The sequence below is a fragment of the Bufo gargarizans genome, chromosome 3 (assembly GCF_014858855.1).
Source record: "Bufo gargarizans isolate SCDJY-AF-19 chromosome 3, ASM1485885v1, whole genome shotgun sequence".
In the NCBI taxonomy this organism is placed as follows: domain Eukaryota; kingdom Metazoa; phylum Chordata; class Amphibia; order Anura; family Bufonidae; genus Bufo; species Bufo gargarizans.
Genome location: NC_058082.1, coordinates 208286163 through 208312175, shown reverse-complemented (window position 1 = coordinate 208312175; position 26013 = coordinate 208286163). Strand labels below are relative to the sequence as shown.

General features: G+C 42.3%; 1 protein-coding gene across 1 annotated transcript in view; it reads right to left on the bottom strand.

Annotated features, from left to right (window-relative positions):
• XK (X-linked Kx blood group) overlaps window positions 1-25369 on the bottom strand; it is a 35594-nt gene extending 10225 nt beyond the window's left edge. Inside the window, exons 1-2 of the mRNA XM_044285551.1 lie at window positions 25125-25369; window positions 3565-3827 (exon numbers count right to left, since the gene is read on the bottom strand). Of these exons, the coding sequence (XP_044141486.1) occupies window positions 3565-3827; window positions 25125-25369 (508 nt within the window). The remainder of the gene's footprint in view (window positions 1-3564; window positions 3828-25124) is intronic.
• Between the last annotated feature and the right edge of the window lie 644 nt (window positions 25370-26013).

The window sequence follows — 26013 nt, the reverse complement described above, 5'->3', positions numbered from 1 at the left end:
TTTCAAGTGATGCAGTACTTTCATCCTCTTTTGAGAGGATTTTAAACCCTTCACATTCCACGTTATTATTCGCATATTTCTACTCTACCATTAGTTTTTCTTTGGCTCCTATGTATTTTTTCCTACCTTATTTTAAAGAATAAGGAAGCATAGCATCTGATATGAAAGCGTGACAGCATCAAACATAACCCACCCCAACTCCCTTTTTTCCCCAAAACTTTTCCAACCAACTGTCTCTATAGACATGTATTTTCAAACTGGTATTGTCTCACTAATAACCAGCCTAGGAAAGATAGTGCGACTTTCTCTAGCCTCACTTTCCCTTGACTGTCATAGACATCGGAATATTGGTGTCTCTCAACCACATGTCATTACACTGCAATGCACTATAGTCTTAATAGTTAAAACCAAAGGATCTCGCATATTAAGTTAACATAACAGTAACATTACAATGCTCGGCAGGAAACGTAATAATCATATGCCTCAGGAAAAAACTGTTATCATGAGGTCAACGTGGCAAAAGATGTCCTCTCTTATATCAGCCATTCGAAAGATCAGACTCCATCATACAGGTTCATCACTGGCAAGAAGGCTAGTTCCCATGGGCTGACTCTTAAGGGTTCAGAGTTCTTTTTATCATTTTTCTTTTTCCCTCCCCGCTGTAATAGGTTAATGTTTAGTCTCCAGATCGTCTACTTTGTCTTTTAGGAATCTATGATCTCTTGGAATTGAATCTAGTTTCGTTTGTAGCTTGTGGCATGTGTTGTCCACTTCGTGCAACTTGTGGTCTACCCCTTCTACCCCACTGTGCTAGATAGTGATTACTGCAGGTCTGGGAGGATCCTTTTTGCCACTTCTATAGCTAATCTTACATAATCTATGCCTTTATCCTCAGTTTTCGAGTCTTCACACTCAGTGTTTGTGAGCTCTGTCTGGTCCGTATCCTCTGATGTTGCAGGATCATCTTCCGCCATGTCTGCTTCCCACGCTGTCAGCTTCTGCGGCTTACTTTGGCTTTTAGCTTTGTTTCTGCTCCCCATTTTTCGTACGTAGCGCTCCATATAGAAACGCAGGATCACTGGAATCAGCAGTCCCGAAAATGTCTCCGGTATGTAGGGGATTAGGTTTGTGCAGAGTATCTCTTCACAGAGGAGCGATTGGGCACGTCTCACCATGCTGGCGCCAGAACCGGAAGTCGTACTGGGGGCTATTTAACATTAAAAAGGAGGGGGCAGTTCAAAAGTTCTGGGAGAAAAAAAAATCTATGTCTTGGATAGGGCAATATAAATATCCTCTGGATAGATCATCAGCATCTGATCGTCGGGGATCCGACACCCGGGATCCCAGCCAATCAGCTGTTTGAGAAGGCAGCGGCACTGGCAGTAGCGCTGTGGCCTTCTCGCTGTTTATCGTAGGCCCAGTGACGTCACGACTAGTATCAATGGCCTGGGCGGGGCTAAGCTCTGTTCACTAGAAAGGAGCTTAGCCCCGCCCAGGCCATTGATACTAGTCGTGACGTCACTGGGCCTGCGGTAAACAGCGAGAAGGCCGCGGCACTACTGCCAGCGACGCTGCCTTCTCAAATAGCTGATCGGCAGGGGTTCTGGGTGTCAGATCTCCGCTGATCAGATGCTCATGATCTATCCAGAGGATAGATCATCAGTTTAAAAAAACTGCAGAACCCCTTTAATATTTGGAGTAGGTGTATGTGCATGCACCACTTGGCTATTATATAGAGAGATATCATAGTGGTTGGCGCATGCGCGCTCCTGTGGGTTGATGCTGCTTGCCATTCATATCCATGCCTACACAGTCAAGTGGGCGCATGCGCAGCAGGCGGGGCTGAGCGAGTGACGTCATTTGACGTAGCTCAGCCTTTTTCTATTGCATTCAATGGACACTTACAAGGGGCGGAGTGGTGCTTGAAGCATTGAAGCGGTGCTTGCGCACTGAATTCAAATAGACGCTAACAAGTATCAGAGACAGGGTATTGAAACCTGCAACGGGAATCTAGCGGCGCTGCAGGTCAGTATGCATTAGCCTTCCATCATTCATGCCATCGTGCTTTTTTGCTACTGGTCCCCTGATGAACCGGATTATGTAACAGGGGAAAATGCGTTGGAAGCTATTGGAAAATTGGAGACCATATACCAGATGGGACATTTTATTACTACACTGGCATCATCCACAATGGGGAACTACTGGAAGGTAGGGACTGTGTATATAAGGGTACAGCCACTGATAAGTGGCGATTACTCCGCTTTTAGGCAGGGACAGTATAGTTGCTTAGGGAAAGATTCCCTGATAACTAAAAGCGGTTTGTTTGCATATTGATGACCCAGTCTCTAGCAACCAGAAGACTCTGGACCATCAGCATCTGTAAAAAGCATTCAAGTCCGTGTAGAAAATATCCAAGTGACCCTCGTCCTGTTCCTGATGAATGCAACTTCTTCACCATAAGAAGGCCGTCACATTGTGATTAACCACATTTGTTGTGATATTCAAATACCATTGAGTTTACATATATGTCCCATATGTTGATCTCCATTTGACATATAAAGATGTAGCAGGGTTAGCACTCAAACTCTTAACTCAAATTTCTTAAATCATCGTGTGTTATCTTGAAACAAAAGCCATTGAAAAGCAATTGAAGGTGTTTGCTTAGTTTAGATAACACATCTCAGAAATCATGACTGTTAACTCTACTACATCGGTATAACATTTGTTTATTCATCATTCTTTTTTGTGGGGATATAATTATATACGGTATATATTTTTTAAATATCATTAATAAATGCTAAGTTTTAGGGGTAATATTGCTCAGTGAAATTTTTCTTTGGAGTATGTTTTATTTAAAGGGGTTGGCCACTATCTATTACAAGCTGCACATGTGCTGGGAACAGCACATACATGCATCTAGTATAGGCATTATTAAACCATTGCCACTAATGTTTGATGGTTCAATATGCCAAATTCATGTATATTAAAAGGACCACTTACCTGCTTACTAGCGTTGCAGGCCCAAAATAGACTCTGATGGAGGGTCACGTGCCCACTTCCATCTATTGCGGATTCCATTTACTTATACTGCAAACAGACAGGGGAACCAGCTCATGCACAGTCTATCTGGGACTGGTCATATGACCCTTCATCAATGGCAATTTGGGATGGCAGCACCAGAGAGCATTCAAAAGGACCTGCTAATAAACATGAATTAGGTATATATAGCCACCTGACATTGGTGCCTATGGTTTAATAATGCCTGTTACTAGCTGCATGTATGAGCTGCTCCCAGGACATGTACAGCTAGTAACATACAGTGGACAACCCCAGTTGATCATGACTATCAGTCCAACAGATCCTATTCATTTCTCCTTGGACAAGTTAAGTAAAGAACCTTGTAACATTACTTCATGGAATATATGTTCAGTAAAGCCAGGATGTTGTGCTATTCAGTTCTCAAGTGTCCTCTCCTTTAGGTACCAGATTATCTGTTTATACAATATGGATTTAACAAACATTGATACTGTAAGGAATTTGTCTAACCTTGAGCTATATACTTACGCAGTGATACTGAAACATTTTGCTTTAGTACAGATATGTATAACTGAAGGGTCAGCTGAGGTGCTGATCCGAGGAAAGCTTGGATAACAGAGGCCCGACTGAAAGCAGACCTGTGGGTAAAGAGTTTTCTTTCAGCTTGACCCACTTCCTTTTCCACTTCATCTGTACACCCTCCTTTAGGCAACTGTCTCTTTCTGGTGATACTAACATAAGGTTCTTCAAGTTTACCGGCTTTGAAGTAGATGCAGAAGACTTCAATACACCTGCACAATAACCAAGAAAATAGCATTTATTTGAAAGACATACATTTTTTTACTCAGTATTTATGCACAACCTATTTAGCAAATCAACCAATCTACAGTGAAATGAAAAATTCAAGTGAGACCTTCCAAGCCTCCACCCTTAGGCCTGCACTTCATACAGACCTCCACCTATAGACTTCTATGGGATAATTCTGTATCCTGCATACAGTACCGTAGATTTAATACAGCAGCATGCAGAGGTTTTTCTGAGGCATTCAATATAAAGGAAATAAAAAAAATAATCATGACATGCTGCATTAGATACTGTGTGATGGTGCTATTTTCTCCTAGAAATATTACTTGTGTATGATGTCTAACCTTCAGGACTGACCAGCTTCCCTATAAAATCAGGTTCATAAACCATGGTTCAAGTGCTTCTGGTCAGCTTGGAATGCATGAAGTGGTTTTCTTTTATCTTGTTACTCTGACAACAGCCAGATTAACAGGCCTAGTTACATGACATAAAAAATGTAAGTGTTATGTCACTTTACCTGTCAATGTATAAGAGGCACTGCAATGAAGCACATGTGGATTTGGAGTAGTCTCTGTTCAAGAGACAATAAGGGATCAGGCAAAACTGTAGTCAGGGTAGACAAAGTTTGCGCAATCCAACAAACAGTCTGAGGTCAGGGCAGACAGCTCAGGGTCGGTACAGAGATCAAGCATCGGTAAGGTCAAGCAGAAAAAGGTCCAATTCAGAAGTCAGTACACAGACAGGCAAACAAGCTAATATCACACATTTGTAGAACACTAAAATACTAAAACCTATTGCTCAGGCACCCTCCAGTAAAGAAATATGGCTTAAAGACCTCCAGGGGCAATTTTGGGCTAAAATCAAGTTTTCAAGTGGTCTTTATTACAAATATTGTGCTTTTCTGTCAAAAAAGGGTTAACTGTTTTTCTAGACATGGGAATGGTACTTTCACTTTGGGTCATCTAGTAACCCTTATCTGTAAATTACTAAAAGGTCATAAACACTTATTTAAGCTACATTCTTATCAGTAAGATAAGAATTGAGCTATAAAAAGTGTTTATAAGGTCAGAGATAAGGAGCCCATCAGCTCCCTGCCTGATGGTGCAGACAGAAAATTCATAACCAGCTATTAGATAAACTCAAAGCTGTGCAGGGAAAAGGGCTCAATATTTTTTAATAAAATAAAGACCAATTAAAAAATTATTTTTAGCTCACAGAGTACAAAGCAGTTAAATAGCCTTTAACTACCCAAAGATGGTCAGCCATAGGCTGCAGAAGATAAGAGACACACACTGACCTTATGAGAATCAGGGAGAGTGTGAGCAGGTTCAGTACAGAGGCAGAGAAAGCAGGTCTCATTCTCAGTGGGAAGAAGATCAGTATTATTCTAGCGGCTAGGCCTGCCGGGCAGGGGTTGTGAGATGCTAGCGGTCTGGACCGCAAGAGACCTGGAGCATCGAAGCAAGTGAGCAAAACAGCAACTGTGCCCACTGGGAGGAGCAGAGCTGCAGCAATCAAGACAAGCAATAACTACACAGCAGCTACTAAAAAGTATAACTATGGAGCTGAGTGATAGACTGGTATAGAAGGAGAGAGGACACTGCCGGTGATGACTTATCATCTACAAGGGAATGGAGGTAGGTGCCAGTAGGAAGTAAGTAAGGGGAGAAACTGATTATATGGCTGTGTAGTGCAAGCAGGGTTATTGTAGATTCTAGGCTTTCCTGAAGACATGGGTCTTCCATTGCCTTAAAAGGTTTCAATGATGGTAGAAAGTCCGATGTGTCGGGATTAGTAGTATCAGAGTCAAAACTGAGTTTGGGGAGAAATGTGTGCATGCCATTGCTAATATTGGAGACAATGTTGGAAGAAGACAATGGTTTAGGGGTGAATGCCTTTGTAATGCATCATGTGATGCTGCATGCCACAGTTTTTCCATATTTATCTGTGAGAAAAAAACCTCTATGTGTCTCTGAATAAAATCAAAAGCACACAGATATAATATAGTCACAAAGCAGGCTATGGGTGTTGTAATAAAAATCTATACAACATGGATCCATAGCAATGAGCTCAGGTTTTATGCTGTTAATCGCATGGGGTTAGAACATGGATGTTCTTAGCACCCACAAGTTAAAGCCTTAGGCCAAGTTCACATCTTTGTCAGAAGCTTTGTTTGGGCCCCTCTCGTAGATTCTGTCAAAATATTAGACAAAAAGTTCCTTGATGCCGGACTAATGTGTCCGGTAAGATGACAGACTCCATAATAGAAAACTGATGGTTGCCATTATAGTCAAAGGGGTCCTTCTGGCGCCGTTAGTATCAGTTATGTGCCGCATTCACAACTTCCATTATTTTCGTTCTGCTTCTATAACGGAGCAGAACAACAGAAGTTATTAGCGCAAGCGTAAAATAAGTCTTATGGGTTAAAGTTGCTCTGTCTCGTACAAACATGTTTATAGCCATAACACCTCATTCTGTATATATGTCTGTGCACACAGTACAGCATGCAATGCAGAACTGTATTATACACCATATTTTCGCACCTTAGTATTTCTAGGCTGAGAATGCAATGTGACATCCAGAATCTGATACAGCCTGGTCCAATATTTTATGTTGACTCTGCATACAGTGAGGAACAGAAGTATTTGAACACCCTACGATTTTGCAAGTTCTCCCACTAAGAAATCATGGAGGGGTCTGAAATTTACATTGTAGGTGCATTCCCACTCTGAGAGACATAATTTAAAAAAATAATTCAGGAAATCACATTGTATGCTTTTTAAAGAATTTATTTGTCTTGCACTGCTGAACATAGGTATTTGAACACCTGATAAACAGCAAGAATTCTGGCTCTCAAAGTCCTGTTACTGTGACTTTAAAAAGTCCATCTCTACTCCACTCATTAATCTAACTTAGTAGAACCTGTCTGAGCTCTTTAAAGACCCCTGTCCACCCCACAGTCAGTCAGACGCCAACTACTACCATGGGCAAGACCAAAGAGCTGTCAAAAGAAACCAGAAACAAAATTGTGGCCCTCCACAAGGCTGGAAACGGCTACGGGGCAATTGCCAAGCAGCTTGGTGAAAATAGATCAACTGTTGAAGCAATTGTTAGAAAATAGAAGAGGCTAAAGACGAATGTCAGTCTCCCTCGGACTGGGGCTCCATGCAAGATCTCACCTTGTGGGGTATCACTGATGATAAGAAAGGTGAGGAATCAGCCCAGAACTACAAGGGTGGAGCTAGTCAATAACAGGAAGAGGGCTGGGACCACCGTTTCAAAGATCACTGTCGGTAGAACACTACGCCGTCATGGTTTCAAATCATGCATTGCATGCTCAAGTCATCACATGTCCAGGACCGTCTGAAGTTTGCCAATGACCATCTGGATGATCCAGAGGAGGCATGGGAGAAAGTCATGTGGTCAGATGACACTAAAGTAGAACTTTTTGGTCTAAACCTGACTTGTCGTGTTTGGAGGAAAAAGAAGGATGCGTTGCATCCCAAGAACACCATCCCTACTGTGAAGCATGGGGATGGTAACATCATGCTTTGGGGGTGCTTTTCTGCGAAGGGGATAGGACGACTGTACTGTATTAAGGAGAGGATGAATGGGGCCATTTATTGTGAGATTTTGAGCAACAACCTCCTTCCCTCAGAGCATTGAAGATGGGTCGTGGCTGGGTCTTCCAACATGACAACGACTCCGAGCCTTTTGTGACGTGTATTAGCGCCGTTCAGCGCTGCACTTATATGTTGAAAAGCCTTGTGTAGTGTAAAAGTGGAAAAAAATTAGGGCCTAATTGCCGTTCAGCGGTGCAGTTCTATATTCTAAAGCTCTTTTTGCGGTATGGACCGAATTACGTAGTGGTGCAATTTTTTATGTGAAACAGGCTTTTTTGGGGAAAATTTATGAATGATTGTAGACTTTGTTCTGTATGAACCTGATATTATGTGTTGAAAAGCCTTCAATGTAGTGTGAAAGTGTGAAAAAAATTTAGTTGGGAAAATTGACAGGTTATTGTAGACTTTGTTCTGTTTGTACGACTCCTGTTACCAGTGATTGGTAAAATAAATCTGTTAATGGTTTTGCTAGTTCACCGCTAAGCTCTTTTAATAGCTATGGGTGTATCCCATCAGGCCCCTGTGACTTATTTGTAATTAATTATAGACAGCTGACTTAGAACCTCTTCCTCTGTAAAGACACATGCATCAAAAGATTCATTAGTCTTCCTTCCTAACTGAGGTCCTTTTCCTTCATTTTCCTTTGTAAAAACTGAACAGAAGTATTCATTGAGGCAGTCAGCTAGTTCTTTATCTTCTTCCATATACCTTCCTTCTTTTGTTTTTAATTTGGTAATTCCTTGTTTTAGTTTCCTTTTTTCATTTATTATCTGAAGAATGTCTTATCGCCTTTTTTCACTGACTGAGCTAATTTCTCTTCTGCCTGTGCTTTAGAAGCTCTTATAACTTGCTTGGCCTCTCTCTGCCTAATCTTATAAATTTGCCTGTCATCCTCGTTTTTTTTATTTTTATAATTACTAAATGCTATATTTTTGTTTTTAATGATTTTGGCCACTTTTGCTGAGTACCACAGTGGTCTCTTCCTTTTTTTGCTTTTACTGACAAGCCTAATGCAATTATCTGTTGTCTTCGATAGTGCCACTTTTAAGTAGTCCCATTTCTCCTGGACTCCATTGAAACTGTTCCAATCTGATAGGGACTCGTTCCCTTACTAATCAAATTTTTTGAAAAGTCTGTTTTTCTAAAATCTTAAACTTTTTTGTTTTTGTGTGGTGCAACTCAGTCACTGTACTGTAAACCACACTGACTGCTGATCACTAGATCCAAAGCTTTCCCCTACAGTAATATCAGATACCAAATTCCCATTTGTGAATTCTAAATCTAAAATGGCCTCCTTCCAGGTTGGCTACTCAACTACTTGCTGTAGAGATAATCCCAGTAGGGAATTTAGAATATCTCTACTCCTGGCATAACTAGCTATTTTGATTTTCCAGTTTACATCAGGAAGATTAAAGTATCCCATAATGATAACTTCCCCTTTCAATGTAATTTTAGCTATTTCCTCGACTAGTAGATCATCTAATTCTTTGACTTGGCTAGGTGGTCTATATATCACACCTACACAAGTTACCTTATGATTATCAAGCTGCAACGTAACCCAAACTGACTCTAAATTGGTCTTGCTAACTTGTATTAAATTAGATTTTATGCTGTCTTTCACATACAGGGACACCTCTCCCTTTGTTGCCTTCTCTGTCTTTCCTATATAGAGAGAATTGTGCTTTCTGCTGGACTCACTACGTAATTCGGTCCATACAGCAAATGAAGGTCTACAATCACCCATCAATTTTTCACAAAAAAGCCTGTTTCACATAAAAAATGTCAACAATGAAAGGATAATAGAATTCGGTTCATTCGGTTATTGTTCTGACGGATCAGAGGAAGGGCAAAATAATCAGTGATGTCAACACAAACTTACTGCTAACACCCTCTTCACTTTGTCAGGGGGGCTCTACTTGTATAAGCGTTTAATAGAACAGGTTTTGTAGACATCTATGTGGAATCAGCTGACGACGTTGTAAAAAGAGTGCGCTTCTTCTTGGCCCTAACATCGACCTGTAAGGTTGAGTTCATACTTCACTTATTTGGGCAGTCACAAAAACTGACCAAATAACTCAAGTGTGCAGTGATTCTAAGAGCGATGCCTGTCATCTGCATGTCATATGGACTCACAGTATTATTTCACTACCACAGCAGACTCCCTATGCGTGTTACTGCAAGGCACAGTGTTCTACACCAGTATAAAGGCTCTCTGCAGCCAGAAAATACGAGTTTTTTAATGTAATTCACCACAAATAAATTCGGATCAAACCAAATTGTAGATTCACACTGAAGGCAGCAAAACTATGAATTAACACATATGGAATTATATACATAACAACAAAAATCTGAAACAACTGAAAATATGTCATATTCTAGGTTCTTCAAAGTAGCCACCTTTTGCTTTGATTACTGCTTTGCACACTCTTGGCATTCTCTTGATGAGCTTCAAGAGGTAGTCACCTGAAACGGTCTTCCAACAGTCTTGAAGCAGTTCCCAGAGATGCTTAGCACTTGTTGGCCCTTTTGCCTTCACTCTGCGGTCCAGCTCACCCCAAACCATCTCGATTGGGTTCAGGTCCGGTGACTGTGGAGGCCAGGTCATTCATGGTCAAATAGCCCTTACACAGCCTGGAGGTGTGTTTGGGGTCATTGTCCTGTTGAAAAAGAAATGATGGTCCAACTAAACGCAAACCGGATGGAATATCATGCTGTGGTAGCCATGCTGGTTCAGTATGCCTTCAATTTTGAATAAATCCCCAGCAAAGCACACCCACACCATCACACCTCTGACTCCATGCTTCACGGTGGGAACCAAGCATGTAGAGTCCATCCGTTCACCTTTTCTGCGTCGCACAAAGACACGATGGTTGGAATCAAAAGTCTCAAATTTGGACTCATCAGACCAAAGCACAGATTTCCACTGGTCTAATATCCATTCCTTGTGTTCTTTAACCCAAACAAGTCTCTTCTGCTTGTTGCCTGTCCTTAGCAGTGGTTTCCTAGCAGATATTCTACCATGAAGGCCTGATTCACACAGTCTCCTCTTAACAGTTGTTCTAGAGATGTGTCTGCTGCTAGAAGTCTGTGTGGCATTGACCTGGTCTCTAATCTGAGCTGCTGTTAACCTGCGATTTATTTCTGAGGCTGGATGAACCTATCCTCCGCAGCAGAGGTGACTCTTGGTCTTCCTCTCCTGGGGCGGTCCGCATGTGAGCCAGTTTCTTTGTAGCACTTGATGGTTTTTGTGACTGCACTTGGGGACACTTTCCAAGTTTTCCCAATTTTTCGGACTGGCTGACCTTAATTTCTTAAAGTAATGATGGCCACTCATTTTTCTTTTCTTAGCTGCTTTTTTTTTTGCCATAATACAAATTCTAACAGTCTATTCAGTAGGACTATCAGCTGTCTATCCACCTGACTTCTCCACAACACAACTGATGGTTCCAACCCATTTATAAGGCAAGAAATCCCACTTATTAAACCTGACAGGGCACACCTGTGAAGTGAAAACCATTTCAGGTGACTACCTCTTGAAGCTCATCAAGAGAATGCCAAGAGTGTGCAAAGCAGTAATCAAAGCAAAAGGTGGCTACTTTGAAGAACCTAAAATATTACATATTTTCAGTTGTTTCACACTTTTTTGTTATGTATATAATTCCACATGTGTTAATTCATAGTTTTGATGCCTTCAGTGTGAATCTACAATTTTCATAGTCATGAAAATAAAGAAAACTCTTTGAATGAGAAGGTGTGTCCAAACTTTTGGTCTGTACTAGGGATCGACGGATATTGATTTTTTAGGTCCGATACCGATAATTTGTGAACTTTTAGGCCGATAATTTATAGCGATATTATGTGAATTTTCATTTTTGAAAAAAAAATAAAAAATTCCTGCTGAAAATGAATGTTTATTGTTAATGTGTATTTTTTTTTTTTTGTAAATCTTTCTTTTTCATTTATACTTAATATTTTGTTGTTTTTTTTTTGTTGTTTTTTTTTTTTTTACTAACTTTTAGCCCCCTTTTTGTGCACACAGCAGCATGGAGCTTACTATGGCAGCCAGGGCTTCAGTAGTGTCCTGGCTGCCATGGTAACTGATCGGAGCCCCAGCATTACACTGCTGGGACTCCGATCGGAGGAGGAGGGGATCCTGTGGCCACTGCCACCAACGATCAATGGGGGGGGGCTTGGGGGGGGGCGCACTGCACCACCTATGTTAGTTAATACTGGGGTGGGGGTGGGGGCCGCGGGCGCACTGCGCCACCAATGTTGTTAATACTGGGGCGGGGGTGGGGGCCGCGGGCGCACTGCGCCACCAATGAAAATAAATCTCATTCATTCATATACAGGAGGAGGGAGCTGGCTGCAGAATCACAAAGCCGGCTCCCGACCTCTATGAGCTGTAGCTGCGATCCGCGGCACCTGAGGGGTTAACTACCGTAGATCGCAGCTACAGCTCAAAGAGGTCGGGAGCCGGCTATGTGATTCTGCAGCCAGCTCCGGCCTCCTGTTCAATTTGAATAAATGAGTAAGTTAACATCATTGGTGGCGCAGTGGCCATAGCTCCTCCCCTCCTCTTGTTCCCTGTTCTCCCATTGGCTGCAGCGGCAGCAGCAGCACAGGGGGAGGGAGACACCGCTTTCTTCTCCCCTGTGCTGCAGAGGGAACACGGAGAGCGCTGTCAGCAGCGCGATCTGTGTTCCCGATTTGTTATCGGAATATCGGCAAAATAAATGCCGATACCGATAACAGTTAAAATCCTCAATATCGGCCGATAATATCGGTAGAACCGATAATCGTTCGATCCCTAGTCTGTACTGTATGTTTAGTGATGCATTGGGGAAATTTTACAATCAACGTCACGGTCCCGCAAATCTGTCAGCAGACTATTCCTATAATAAGATGAGGGGCTGACAGGAAAACCACAGGAAATATATGGCTTTCTGGAGTAGACCTTTCATATTATAGGGGCTTTACTGCTGCTGTTTATACAGTTTTATAATATATGTTCTTATAGTCACAAAGGAAAATGTTACAATGATGCAACCAATAAACTTTTTTTTATGATTTGTTTTTATCTTATTTTAGACGTTGTGCCTTACATACAAGACCTTTAAGGGGTATTTTATCATTACATTTTATTTCCATTGCTGATATATCTGTGTCTGTTAAGATCCAACAGCATTTGCAGTTATCAATCGCGTAATCGCTGGGAGTGAGAGAATAAGCACAATTCCTGATCTGTTTACACAGGAAGGAGAGATGGTAATATTGACTCTGCCTTTTCTATGAGGAGCCAGGGATGCTCAGAAACACCCCTACTGAGATAAAAGAGGACCACTCCTACGTTTATAGTCTAGGGAGGTCCGGAGCTGGTTAAAGTGTAAAGAAAGTCTTGGGCAGTCTAAAACACTGCTATTGCTCTGTCTCTTCCTCATGCTTTACACTGCAGCTGTATGTTTTCAGATTGTCTCATGTGCACATTCCCCGCTCAAGTTTATTAATAAGTGACTGTTTGTCATAGCCAAGCAGCACACCTAGAACCATGATAATAACACAGGAGGGGGGTAATTGCGTCTTGTTGGCTACACAAATGAAGCTTACTTAAAGGCATTGTATGTGATAATTCAAAATTCAAAGATGATCATGTGACTGGAGTTCCAATTAGCAACTAAAGACAACACAGGCACATGACTTATATTAGAGAAAATAGAGAAGGGGTTGTCCCTACCAGGGGAGGAAGGTGTGTCCGCACTTATCCCCGAATACTGCTCAGAGAACTAAATTGCAGAAAATACAAAAAGTGGCAGTAACATTCTAAAACATAACCTTTAATAGTGTCAAGTAAAATCTCAAACAAAAAAGAAAAAGACCCCTTACAAACATATACTAACAGCTAGATCTGGAACAACAAACTTGCGTATACACTAGATCACACACTCGAAGCCCCAGTGAGTAGGTGCTGGGTCTAGCTGGACATCTAAAAAATGAAAACAGAGACAAAACCTTGCGCGTGTGTACAGTCATGCTCAAAGTCACGCACATGGTAGAAAACAGATGTCAGTGTCTCATATATCGATACCCTGTCGAGTGAAGTACCTTGATTGGACTTAAGTAGGGATGTCCCGATTCCATTTTTTTAAGACCGAGTACAAGTACCGATACTTTTATTTAAGTACTTACCGATACCAATTACCGATACCAATTATGGTGTGGTAATGTTTTTACAGCAAATTTCAATTTAATTTAGTCATAGGGGAGATTTATCAAACCTTGTACAAAGAAACAGCAGCACAGTTGCTGATAGCAATGAAAAAAATTAAAGGTGGAATTTGGTTGCTATGGACAACTGCTTTACTTTTCCTTTGTACAAGGGTTAATAAATGGGCCTGCTGTAATCATTCCCATGTGGATGCACCAGAGTACTGGGAGGAAGTGGCTTTAACCTCCTCCCAGTTATAGGCAACCGCATAGGATTTGAGAGCCGCCGCACAGAAGGCCCGCCCCACGCCGATCAGCTGGGACACGCTGCCACCCCCACGCTGCATGAAATCCGACACAGGACCCGCTGCAGCAGCAGACACGGGACCCACCGCCGCAGCTGCCGTCCCCACCGCTGATTATCTGGGACACGAGACCTGCCGCTGCACAGCCATCAGCGACATTTGCACGAGTATAAGTACTTGCGCAAATGTCCGGTATCGGTCCCGATACCGATACTAGTGTCGTAACATCCCTAGACTTAAGTATTCAGACCCTTTGCTATGACACATGGAATTTAGCTCTGGGGCCTCCCATTTCTCTTGATCATCTTTGAGATGTTTTTACACCTTGATTGGAGTCCACCTGTGGCAAATGCAGTTAATTGGACAGGATTTGGAAAGACAAACCCCAGTGTATATAAGGTCTCACAGATGACAATGCATCAGAGCAAAAACCAAGCCATGAGGAGGAAAAAGCTGCCTGTAGAGACGTGATTGTGTTGAGGCACAGATATGGAGAAGGGTAAAAAAACAATTCTCCTGCACTGAAAGTTCCCAAGAGCAAATTGGTCTCCATAATTCTTAAACAGCATTTGTTTTAACAACCAGGACTAAAAGTAGTCCTATCACCAAACTAATAAATCAGGGGAAAAGGTCTTTGATAAGAGATGTGACCAAGAACCCATTGGTCACTATGGCTGAGCTCGAAAGATCTTGTGTTGAGATGGGAGAAACTTCTAGAAGGTCAACCATCACTGCAGCATTCCACCAATCTGGGCTTTAAGGCAGAGTGGCCAGACAGAAGCCTCTCCGCAGTAAAAGACAGATGAAAGTTTGCAAAAAAATAAATAAAGGATTCTCAGACTGAGAAACAAGATTCTTTATTTTGATGAAGCCAAGATTGAACTTTGGCCTCATATCTAAGAGTTATGTTTAAAGTAAACCAGGCACTGCCCAATGCCAACACGACAGTAAAGCATGGTGGTGGCAGGGACAGGAAGACTGGTTAGAGTTGAGGGAAAGCTAAATGGAGCAAGCAAAGTACAGAGATATTCTTAATGAAAACCTGATCCAGAGTGCTCTCGACCTCAGACTTGACTAAACCTTTACCCTTCAACAAGATAATAACCTTAAGCAGACAGCCAATACAACACAGAAGTAGCTTAGGGATAACTCTGTGAATGTCTTTGAGTGGCCCAGCCAGAGACCTGACTTGAACCCAAACAAACAACCATAAAGACACCTGAAAATGACTGTCCACTAATGGTCCCCATCCAATCTGAGAGCTTGAGAGGACCTACATAGAAGAATGGCAGTAAATCCCCAAATCCAGGTGTTCAAACCTTGTGGCATCATACTCAAGAAGACTGGAGGCTGTAATTGCTTCTAAAGATGCTTCAACTAAGGGTCTGAATACTTATGTCAGTGAAGTATTTTAATTTTATAAAGTTAAAGTTGAATAAATTAACCTCCTTAAGATGATAATTATGCCGAAACTTATGTACGTCTTACATAACTCCCCCGTTTGGATCCCACACCTGATTTTTTTTAGAATACAAAAGTTATTCAGAAGTCTGATTTGGCGCAAAAAAAGGGCCAGGATTCGGTTGGATAATTTACAGAGAGGGAAAGATTCTAGGGGGTCTCTCTATTCATAATCCAGGGTTATAGGTCTGCAACGATTAATCAACGTTATCGATAATATTCAATAACGGGATTCATTGTCAACGAATCCCGTTATTGAATAATCGTCCGATTCGTTGCTATGCGGACGGGTCCTTGAACTTTAAATCACCTCATCTTTATTACCTTACAATGAAGCTCCAGTAACAGGCAGAGCGGGCGGGGGCGTAACGTCACTTACTCACGTGACACGCCTGCTACGCCTGCTTCATTCATAAAGTAGGTGGAGCAGGCGTTACGCCGTCGCCCACTCTGCCTGTTACTGGAGCTTCATTGTAAGGTAATAAAGATGCAGTGATTTAAAGTAAAAGTTACTGCCGGTTAAGGAATACTGCTGTGAGCGGCGGGGCCTGGGCTGTTATGGGGAGGGGGAATCTGTGGATGGCACTGTTATGGGGAGGGGGATCTGTGGATGACACTGTTATGGGAAGGGGGATCTGTGGATGGCACTGTTATGGGGAGGGGGATCTTTGGATGACACTGTTATGGGGAGGGGGATCTTTGGATGACACTGCTATGGGGTAGATGCTGTGGATGACACATATAGCATAAGTTGCTATATAGTGTCATCCACAGGTCCCCCTACCCATAGCATTGTCATCCAAAGATCCCCCTCCCCATAACAGTGCCATCCACAGATCCCCTCCATAACAGTGCCATCCACATATCCCCTCCATAATAGTGCCATCCACAGATCCCTCTCCCCATAACAGTGTACAGATCCCCCTCCCCATAACAGTGCCATCCACAGATCCCCTTGATAACAGTGCCATCCACAGATCCCCTCCATAACAGTGCCATCCATAGATCCCCCATAACAGTGCCATCCACAGATCCTCCTTAACAGTGCCATTCACAATTTGTTTTAATATGGCCTTTGAACATAATTTTTCAAGTAAAATCATATAAACCCCTTTTTTTTGTCATTTTGGTGTTTTTTCCGGATTAATCAATGAAATTATCGACAACTAATCGATTATTTAAATAATCGTTCGCTGCAGCCCTACATGGTTATATTTCATTTCCTCCCAGCTGCCGCATTTGAGGGGTTGGGGGAGGGCCCCAGGGGATAGTGCATCTGCGAGACTGATAGCCCACATTATAGGAAATTAATCCCTCATATCCTATTGGAAAATAGTGGTCTCTCTGGTAAGCTGGCGGGGTACCCTACACTCAATTTGATATGTAAGGTATGGCGCAAGTGTCGGGACCTGCTGTCTGTGTGGGGCTTTACTCAGGTCAATCCTATATGGAGGAAACCCCAGTTACCGGAACTGTTTTGCCTAGAGGGGTTTTCCCCATGGGAGCGGAAGGGCGTGATGTTCTTGCATCAGCTGTACAGTGATGGTGTGTTTAAATCCTTTGAACAATTCAGGAACGAGTTTTCCCTTCCTCATATAGCTTTCTTTCAATTTTTGCAGTTAAAGGGGTTGTCTGAGTTATTTTTTTGTTCTTTGCATGTTTCTAACTAGGCAAATGTAAGCACTTTACAATTTACTTACTTTATCTCCAGTTGCTCCTTTCTCAGATTTCACTGAGGGTCAGCTTCTCTCCCTGCACTGATGATGTTTCATGCACAAGCCTGAGAGAGCAGATCTGTGCCTGTACACAAGACGTCACTGTGCTGGCCACGTCCCCCTGCACTACCGGCTGCTGCTTATTGCCCTCTCCCTGGATTTTTGAGGAAAAACATTAACCCCTTCAGCTGCACAGACTCAGGGCTGAAGGCTTTACTGAGTAGCTGCAGGCAGTAAGGAGACAAATGCTGGGCACAGGAGCTGACAGAGGAGTTCTGCAGAGCATTGCACAAGAACCGGTAGGGAGAAGATCCTGTGTGTATCAGCAGTGTCATTGTACAGCTGGGACTTGTAGTCCTACAAATACAACATTCTGCTGAGTCTTCCAGCAGGGCAGCACTTGTATTCACTCCCTTTGCCAGAAGAGAACCAGGTAAATGAGAAAATATAGATTTTTTTTTTGCTTAAAACTTGCTTAGCTTAGTTATATACAGCCAGCTTGCATCTGGTGTTCGCAGGAGGTTCCAGATTGTTTGGTTGTCATTGTTCCATCTTTGCTGCGGCAGGAAAGTGTTTGTTGTTCTGGTGTGTTGTTGTTTTACCCGGTGCTTACCTGCCGTTCAGTTGCTGCTCTATCTATCTTTCTTCCATCTGTTACTAGGCCACTGGAGACTCCGGTTCGTCTGTGTCCTTGAGGAACCGGTTGTCTCCTATTCCTGACCCCTATGCAAGGGACCGTTAGGGTCAGCATTATCCAGGTTCTAGTATATGAGCCCTCCCACATTTAGGGGGCGCTCATACGGTCAGGAAATCAGGGTAAGGATTAGGGCGGCTGTAGAAGGTGACCTGCGCCTTTTCCCTGTGTCCAGGCTTAGTATCAGCCCATATAATATGGTAGGGAGTTTCCCCCACTCGCCATCGTGACAGGGGAGAGTTCGGCATCCCTGGTACACATGTTCTGAGCTTCAGAATTTTTGGACAGGTATGCTAACTTGTATTAAAGACGCTTACCATATTATGGTTCCGCCTGGTCCACGGACGTGTGTGTTGGAAATATTGGACATTACAAACAGCGTCTGCTCTTCCAGACCAGTAAATTAATTGCTAAATACTGGCTTAGATCACAACCACCTTCTAAGGTGGAATTCTTGAGCAGAGTGGACGAGATCCTTCGCCTGAAAAAATGAGTTTTTACTAAAAGGCAATGTCTGACTAGGTTCAATAAGATCTGGGATAAATGGGTATAGTATAGGAATAATAAGGCATAGTTTGGCATATGACTGCCATGGAGGTGCTGGGAGGAGTGATTTTGAAGATAAGCGTGGTATCTGAGGTTACATGTACAAGCGACCAGGATGGGGAGTGTCAATTCTGATGGGTGACCTGGGATGGAGGAGTCGTGTGACAAATTCATTGTGGAACAGGCAGGGGATAAAGTCATATCTAGGGTGTGGGCTCTAGTTCTTTTGCACCCTGACAAGGGACATTTATGTTAGATATACTGTGCCCATCGCTGGGGAAGGGGGAGCGCGGTGGGGGGGGGGCTTAATATATGTTGAGATACACCTGAAAGGGTATATTTTTGCTTCTTAAAGTATCTACTATTGTAACATGGCAATCAAATGTGTTTAAAGCATCTTTTATTGTCTGAACATCAGATTTGTAAGTATATGGATATCCCTTTCTTGCACTTATTTTCTGTTCCTGTATGTATTTTGTAAAATTGTTACTAAAAAATTATCTGATTAAAAAAAAAAAGTTTAATAAATTAGTTTTCACTTTCTTATTATGGGTTATTGAGCACAGAACGATGGGGAAAAATTTGAACAAAAATGTGAAAAAAGTTAAAAGGCCTGAGGCCTTTCCTAATGCGTGTTAGGGCTCATGCAAACGACCGTATGGCTTTTTTAGTGTTTTGCGGTACGTTTTTTACGGATCCGTTGTTCCGTTTTTTGTTTCCTTTCAGTTTCGTTTTTCAGTATGCCATATACAGTATACAGTAATTACATAGAAAAAACTGGGCTGGGCATAACATTTTCAGCAAAAACGGAACGGATAGGGAAGACATACGCATTTCCGTGCGTATTTCCATACGTATTTCCATATGTGTTTTATCCCCAAAGTGGGACAAAAAATAAAGTGAAAAAAAGTTAAAAAATAAAGTTTCCCCCCCCAAAAACTAAGTTTCAAGTAAAAATAAACAAAAACGTAATTTTCCCCAAATAAAGTTAAAATAAAAATGGTAAAAAATAGGGGGGTATACATATTAGGTATCGCTGCGTTCTATTAGATCGACCGGCTCTATAAACATATCACATGACCTAACCCCTCAGATGAACACTGTAAAAAATAAAAACTGTGCTAAATAAACCTTTTTTGTCACCTTACATCACAAAAAGTACAACAGCAAGCGATCAAAAAGGCGTTTGCCCACCAAAATAGTACCAATCTAACAGTCACCTCATCCCGCAAAAAATAAAAAAAAATATGGCTCAGAATATGGAGACACTAAAACATCTTTTTTTTGGTTGAAAAAAGCTGTTATTGTGTAAAAATTACATAAATAAAAAAATAGTATACATATTTGGTATTGCGGCGTTCGTATAGACTGGCTCTATAAAAATATCACATGACCTAACCCCTCAGAGGAACACCGTAAAAAAAAAAAAACTGTGCTAAATAAACCATTTTTTGTCACCTTACATCACAAAAAGTGTAATAGCAAGCGATCAAAAAGTCACACACACCCCAAAATAGTGCCAATAAAACCGTCATCTCATCCTGTAAAAATCATACCCTACCCAAGGTAATCGCCCAAAAACTGAAAAAATTATGGCTCTCAGACTATGGAAACACTAAAACATGATTTTTTTTGCTTCAAAAATAATATCATTGTGTAAAACTTACATTAAAAAAAAGTTTACATATTAGGTATTGCCGCATCCGTGACAACCTGGTCTATAAAAATATCACATGATCTAACCTGTCAGATGAATTTTGTAAATTACAAAAAATAAAAACGGTGCCAAAACAGCTATTTCTTGTTATCTTGCCTCACAAAAAGTGTAATATAGAGCAACCAAAAATCATATGTACCCTAAACTAGTACCAACAATACTGCCACCCTATCTTGCAGTTTCTAAAATGGGGTCACTTTTTTGGAGTTTGTACTCTAGGGGTGCATCAGGGGGGCTTCAAATGGGACATCGTGTCAAAAAACAACAGTCCAGCAAAATCTGCCTTCCAAAAACAGTATAGCATTCCTTTCCTTCTGCGCCCTGCCGTGTGCCCCGTACAGCGGTTTACGACCACATGTGGGGTGTTTCTGTAAACTACAGAATCAGGGCCATAAATATTGAGTTTGGTTTGGCTGTTAACCCTTGCTTTGTAACCGGAAAAAAATTATTAAAATGGAAAATCTGCCAAAAAAGTGAAATTTTGAAATTGTATCTCTATTTTCCATAAATTCTTGTGGAACACCTAAAGGGTTAACAACGTTTGTAAAATCAGTTTTGAATACCTTGAGGGGTGTAGTTTATAGAATGGGGTCATTTTTGGGTGGTTTCTATTATGTAAGCCTCACAAAGTGACTTGAGACCTGAACTGGTCCTGAAAAAGTGGGTTTTAGAAATGTTATGAAAAATTTCAAGATTTGCTTCTAAACTTCTAAGCCTTGTAACATCCCCAAAAAATAAAATGGCATTCCAAAAATTAGCCAAACATGAAGTAGACATAACAGGAATGTAAAGTAATAAAGATATTACTATCTATTATAAGAGTAGAGAAATTTGGAAATTTGCTAATTTTTCTAAATTTTGGGTAAATTTGGTATTTTTTTATAAATAAAAAAGAATTATTTTTTTTACTCCATTTTATCACTGTCATGAAGTACAAAATGTGACGAAAAAATTGTCTGGATAAGTCAAAGCGTTTTAAAGTTATTCACACAGAAAGTGACACTGGTCAGATTTGCAAAAAATGGCCTGGTCCTTAAGGTGAAATATGGCCGTGTCCTTAAGGGGTTAAGGTGAAAAGTGGCTCGGTACTGAACGGGTTAATCCCCCCTCTGCAAAAACAGAATAAAAAGCTACCAAAAAGTAGTATGCACACCAAAATTGTACCCGAAAAATGACAGCATTGATGCTTTTTCCTTCCCCCCCAGAAAGAGGTCAAAATGGTATAGGTACACAAAAAGGGTGGCATTGAAATATGTCATCCTACAAACAAATTTTTTACTCTTGGAATGCGACAATGAAAAAATGTTTTAAAATTTTTAGCCCAACAGCCCACCATATTTACCAAAAAGCTGCTAAATTCTAAATTCTATCTGTCCATCTACGCTGCTATAGAGATTCCAGCAGAAATGTGTTTCAAGGCTTGAGGAGAATTAAACCTAACAGTGCCCTGAAGGGTCTATTCACACGTCCGTATGTGCTTTGCGGATCTGCCGGCATGCTCATAGAAAATGCGTTTTCTTGTCCGCAATTGCGGACAAGAATGGGACATGTTCTATTTTTTGGAGGATCCGGAAGTCTGGATCCGCAAATGCGGACAGCACATTCCGGCCCCATTGAAAATGTATGGGTCCGCACCTGTTCCACAAAATTGCGCTAGCTAATGCATCGCGAGATTACGGCGCTCTAGCTTTCTGACGTCAGGGAGCAAGGTGGAGATTCGGAGGATGCAGGGCGGTGCTGGGCTCCTTCACGCTGGACTCATCTCAGGGACAGGACTCATCTCAGGTTAATTTGCATATCTATTATATCATTTTTTGACACAATAAAAACAGATTTATTTCCATCCAGTGTTGCATTAATTTTTCACCAAGATCTTGCATTGATGATGGTAGAGTCTGACTGCTGCGCAAAGCCTTCTCCAGCACATCCCAAAGATTCTCAATGGGGTTAAGGTCTGGACTCTGCGGTGGCCAATCCATGTGTGAAAATGATGTCTCATGCTCCCTGAACCACGCTTTCACAATTTGAGCCCGATGAATCCTGGCATTGTCATCTTGGAATATGCCCGTGCCATAAGAGAAGAAAAAATCCTCTGATGGAATAACCTGGCCATTCAGTATGTTCAGGTAGTCAGCTGACCTCATTCTTGGAGCACATACTGTTGCTGAACCTAGACCTGACCAACTGCAACAACCCCAGATCATAGCACTGCCCCTACAGGCTTGTACAGTAGGCACTAGGCATGATGGGTGCATCACTTCATCTGCCTCTCTTCTTACTCTGATGCGCCCATCACTCTGGAACAGTGTAAATCTGGACTCATCAGACCACATGACCTTCCATTGCTCCAGAGTCCAATCTTTATGCTCCCTAGCAAACTGACGCCTTTTTTTCTGGTTTGCCTCATCTATTAGTGGCTTTCTTACGGCTACACAGCTGTTCAGTCCCAATCCCTTGAGTTCCCTTTGCATTGTGCGTGTGGAAATGCTCTTACTTTCACTATTAAACATAGCCCTGAGTTCTACTGTTTTTCTTCGATTTGATTTCACCAAACGTTTAAGTGATCGCTGAATATGATGGGTCCCCACTATCCTTCCAGTTTTTAATAATGCGTTGGATGGTTCTTAACCCAATTTTAGCAGTTTCTGCAATCTCCTTAGATGTTTTCTCTGCTTGATGCATGCCAATGATTTGACCCTTCTCAAACAGACTAACATCGTTTCCACGACCACGAGTCTTTCGACATGGTTGTTTAAGAAATGAGAAGCAACTCTTTGCGCCAGTTGGGGTTATATAACTTGTTGCCAGCTGAAAGATAATCGCCCATGCAGTAATTATCCAATAGGAGGCTCATAAATATTTGCTTAGTTAAATCCAGGTGGCGACTTTTTGGGGGCCAGGCAGTGTATATGACATAGTACTAACCCATAGAATAGCGATAACGTGTCATTTCATGCATACCACTTGATGAACATTAAGGCTACTTTCACATGAGCATTTTGTGCGGATCTGTCATGGACGGATCCGCACCGATAATACAACTGCATGCATCCGTTCAGAACGGATCCGTTTGTATTATCTTTAACATAACCAAGACGGATCCGTCTTGAACAGCATTAAAAGTCAACGGGGGGACAGATCAGTTTTCTATTGTGTCAGATTGTGTCAGTGAAAACGGATCCGTCCCTATTGACTTACATTGTGTGCCAGGACGGATCAGTTTGGCTCTATTTCATCAGACAGACACAAAAACGCTGCAATCAGCGTTTTGGTGTCCGTCTCCAAAGCGGAATGGAGGCAAACTGATGCATTCTGAGCGGATCCTTTTCCATTCAGAATGCATTAGGGCAAAACTGATCCGTTTTGGACCGCGTGTGAGAGCCCTAAACGGATCTCACAAACTGAAAGCCAAAACGCCAATGTGAAAGTAGACTTGCATACAGTGCAAAAAAGCAAATGGAGAAATAGTTTTTCATCCACACCCTCTAAGAAAAACAAAATACAATGTGATGGCATGGTACACCACTAGAGCTTACCTTAGGTGGCATAGTGAGGCCACCCAGTGCCCATGGGTACTGATATACAGTAAACATGCCATGATATCTATACTGTCCCAAAAAGGCATCTGTTTCCTCTACTGCACAGACGGTGCAGATACAAGACATCCATAGCTTCCCTGCATCTCCTGTATCCGCACCAGTCTGCACAGTAGAGGACACAGATTCCATCTTGGAAACCACCACCAAGCGCTGCTTCCATACAAGTGAATAGGAGCGCATGCGCGGACCCTGCTTCCATTCATTTCTATGGGGCAGACGGAAATAGCCGAGCCAGCGCTCAGCTATTTTCGGCTGACCCTTTGAAATGAATACAGGGCGGCTGTGCCCACTGTATGTGATGGCAAAACCCCTTTAAAGAAAATTTTATATGCCAGTTAAAATCAGCAACATATATCCTTTTTATCTAATGTATTTTTTTCCTGTTTCCTGAACATAATTATGGGGGCGGCCATCTTGCCGCAGTTATTCTTAAAGGAGTTGCCTTATTACTGTATCTTGTAGAGAAAGTTAATACATGGCACTTACTAATGTATTGTGATTGTCCATATTGCCTCCTTTGCTGGCTGCATCAATTTTTCCATCGCATTATACCCTGCTTGTTTCCATGGTTACGACCACCCTGCAATACAGCAGTGGTGGCCGTGCTTGCACACTACAGGAAAAGGCGCTGGCCTCTCTGGTATGAGTGCGCATAGGCACGCATGCGCAGCAGCTCCCGTTCTGGCCACCTCGCAATATGGACAATCACAATACATTAGTAACTGCCTTGTATTAACTTTGTCTACATGATAAATGTCATTTGCCGAAGTCAAACAACCCCTTTAACACCATTTAGGAAGCATTAAAGGGGCTCTTACTGATGATCTATCCTTCAGCATCTGAACGGCCGGGGTCCGACACCACTACAATGGGGCTGAGCTGCGCTCAGGCCACTTGACAGAGTCGTGACGTCACTGGCCTGCAGGAAGCAGTGAGAATGTCACGGCATTACTGCCTTCTCAAACAGCTGTTTGGCAGGGGTCCCTGATGTCTGACCCTCACTGATCAAATGCAAAGGACCCAGAAATGGTACCTACTGTATTATTAGGCTTAGTGGCCTGTGCAAAAACTGCAGGATTTTATGCCTATTGTTTAAATATAGATGGTGACATGGAAAATTAAAAATAGCATCATCAAAAATTCTTTAAAATACGTTAAACCGCAGGTAATTTTCTGGAGAGACATTAGGTTTTCTGGCTTTTATCATTGCATAAAGAAGAGTGATGCAGATGTCAGGTAGCTATACTGTACACTGCAGCATTACACAGAGAACAGATGAAGCCAGCAGCAGGGAGATGCTCAGGGCTTCTGTTCCCTCATGCCTATTCCTCCCATGCTGCCATCATCCAGACATCCTCACCCCTCATATGCAGCATGGTGCTCCTGCCTGCCATCACCCCCCCAGGCACCCCTTCCTCACCTCACCAGGGGTCCCAGCTGCAGCAGGTGCAGCAGCAGCACCAGCGGTCTGTCCTTGCTCAGGTCCCTGTGGATGAAGATGAGGTTCAGCTGCACCAGGACACAGGGCAGGAGGCAGAAGAGGAGGGTGAGGGAGTGCCAGGTCCTGTCCCCGGCTGAGCTGTAAGTGCTGCTTACATACAGGGCGGTCACTGTCTCTGCCACAAACAGAACAACTGACACCAGCACCGAGCCCGGGAATTTCATGCTGGCAGTGTGAGGTGCAGGAGGACACACAGCCTGACACACCCGGCCCTGCCCTCCCCCATTAGCCTGCATGTCTGCCCCCCTCAGCACACTGCAGTGATGCTGCTGTCAGTCCTCTCTATTCTATATAGCAGGAGGGGGAGGCTGCACTGGAGTATACATGGCGTTTATGCTCCTGCTACACTCATTAGCATTCTCCAGTCATTCCCCAACATACTTACATTACCAAAAATGCTTAGCTTCAGGAAGGGGGCCATCTGATGATGTCCACTATCTATTGCCCTTGTGCCACCAGCTATTGTGCACGTACTGTGCTTTTCTTATACAGTCAATTGATGGGCAGAGGACATCAGGAATTTGAAAAAGGCGTGAGATCTTTTCCCTGAGCTTTTTTCATTTGACGTTATTTTTCCACTAATTTTTTGGCGGGACATGCTGTGATTTTAATGGCACAATTTTATTTACTATATCTTATGTTGAAAAATGGGGATATACTGTAATTCTTTGTGGGGTGAAACTAAAACAAAAAGTCTGCCATGAGTTTTGGGGTTTTGTTGTTATGGTATTCACGGTGCTCTAAAAATGACAAGACGACCTTATTCTTCGGGTCAGTACGATTGTGGTGTTACCAAATGTATACCGTT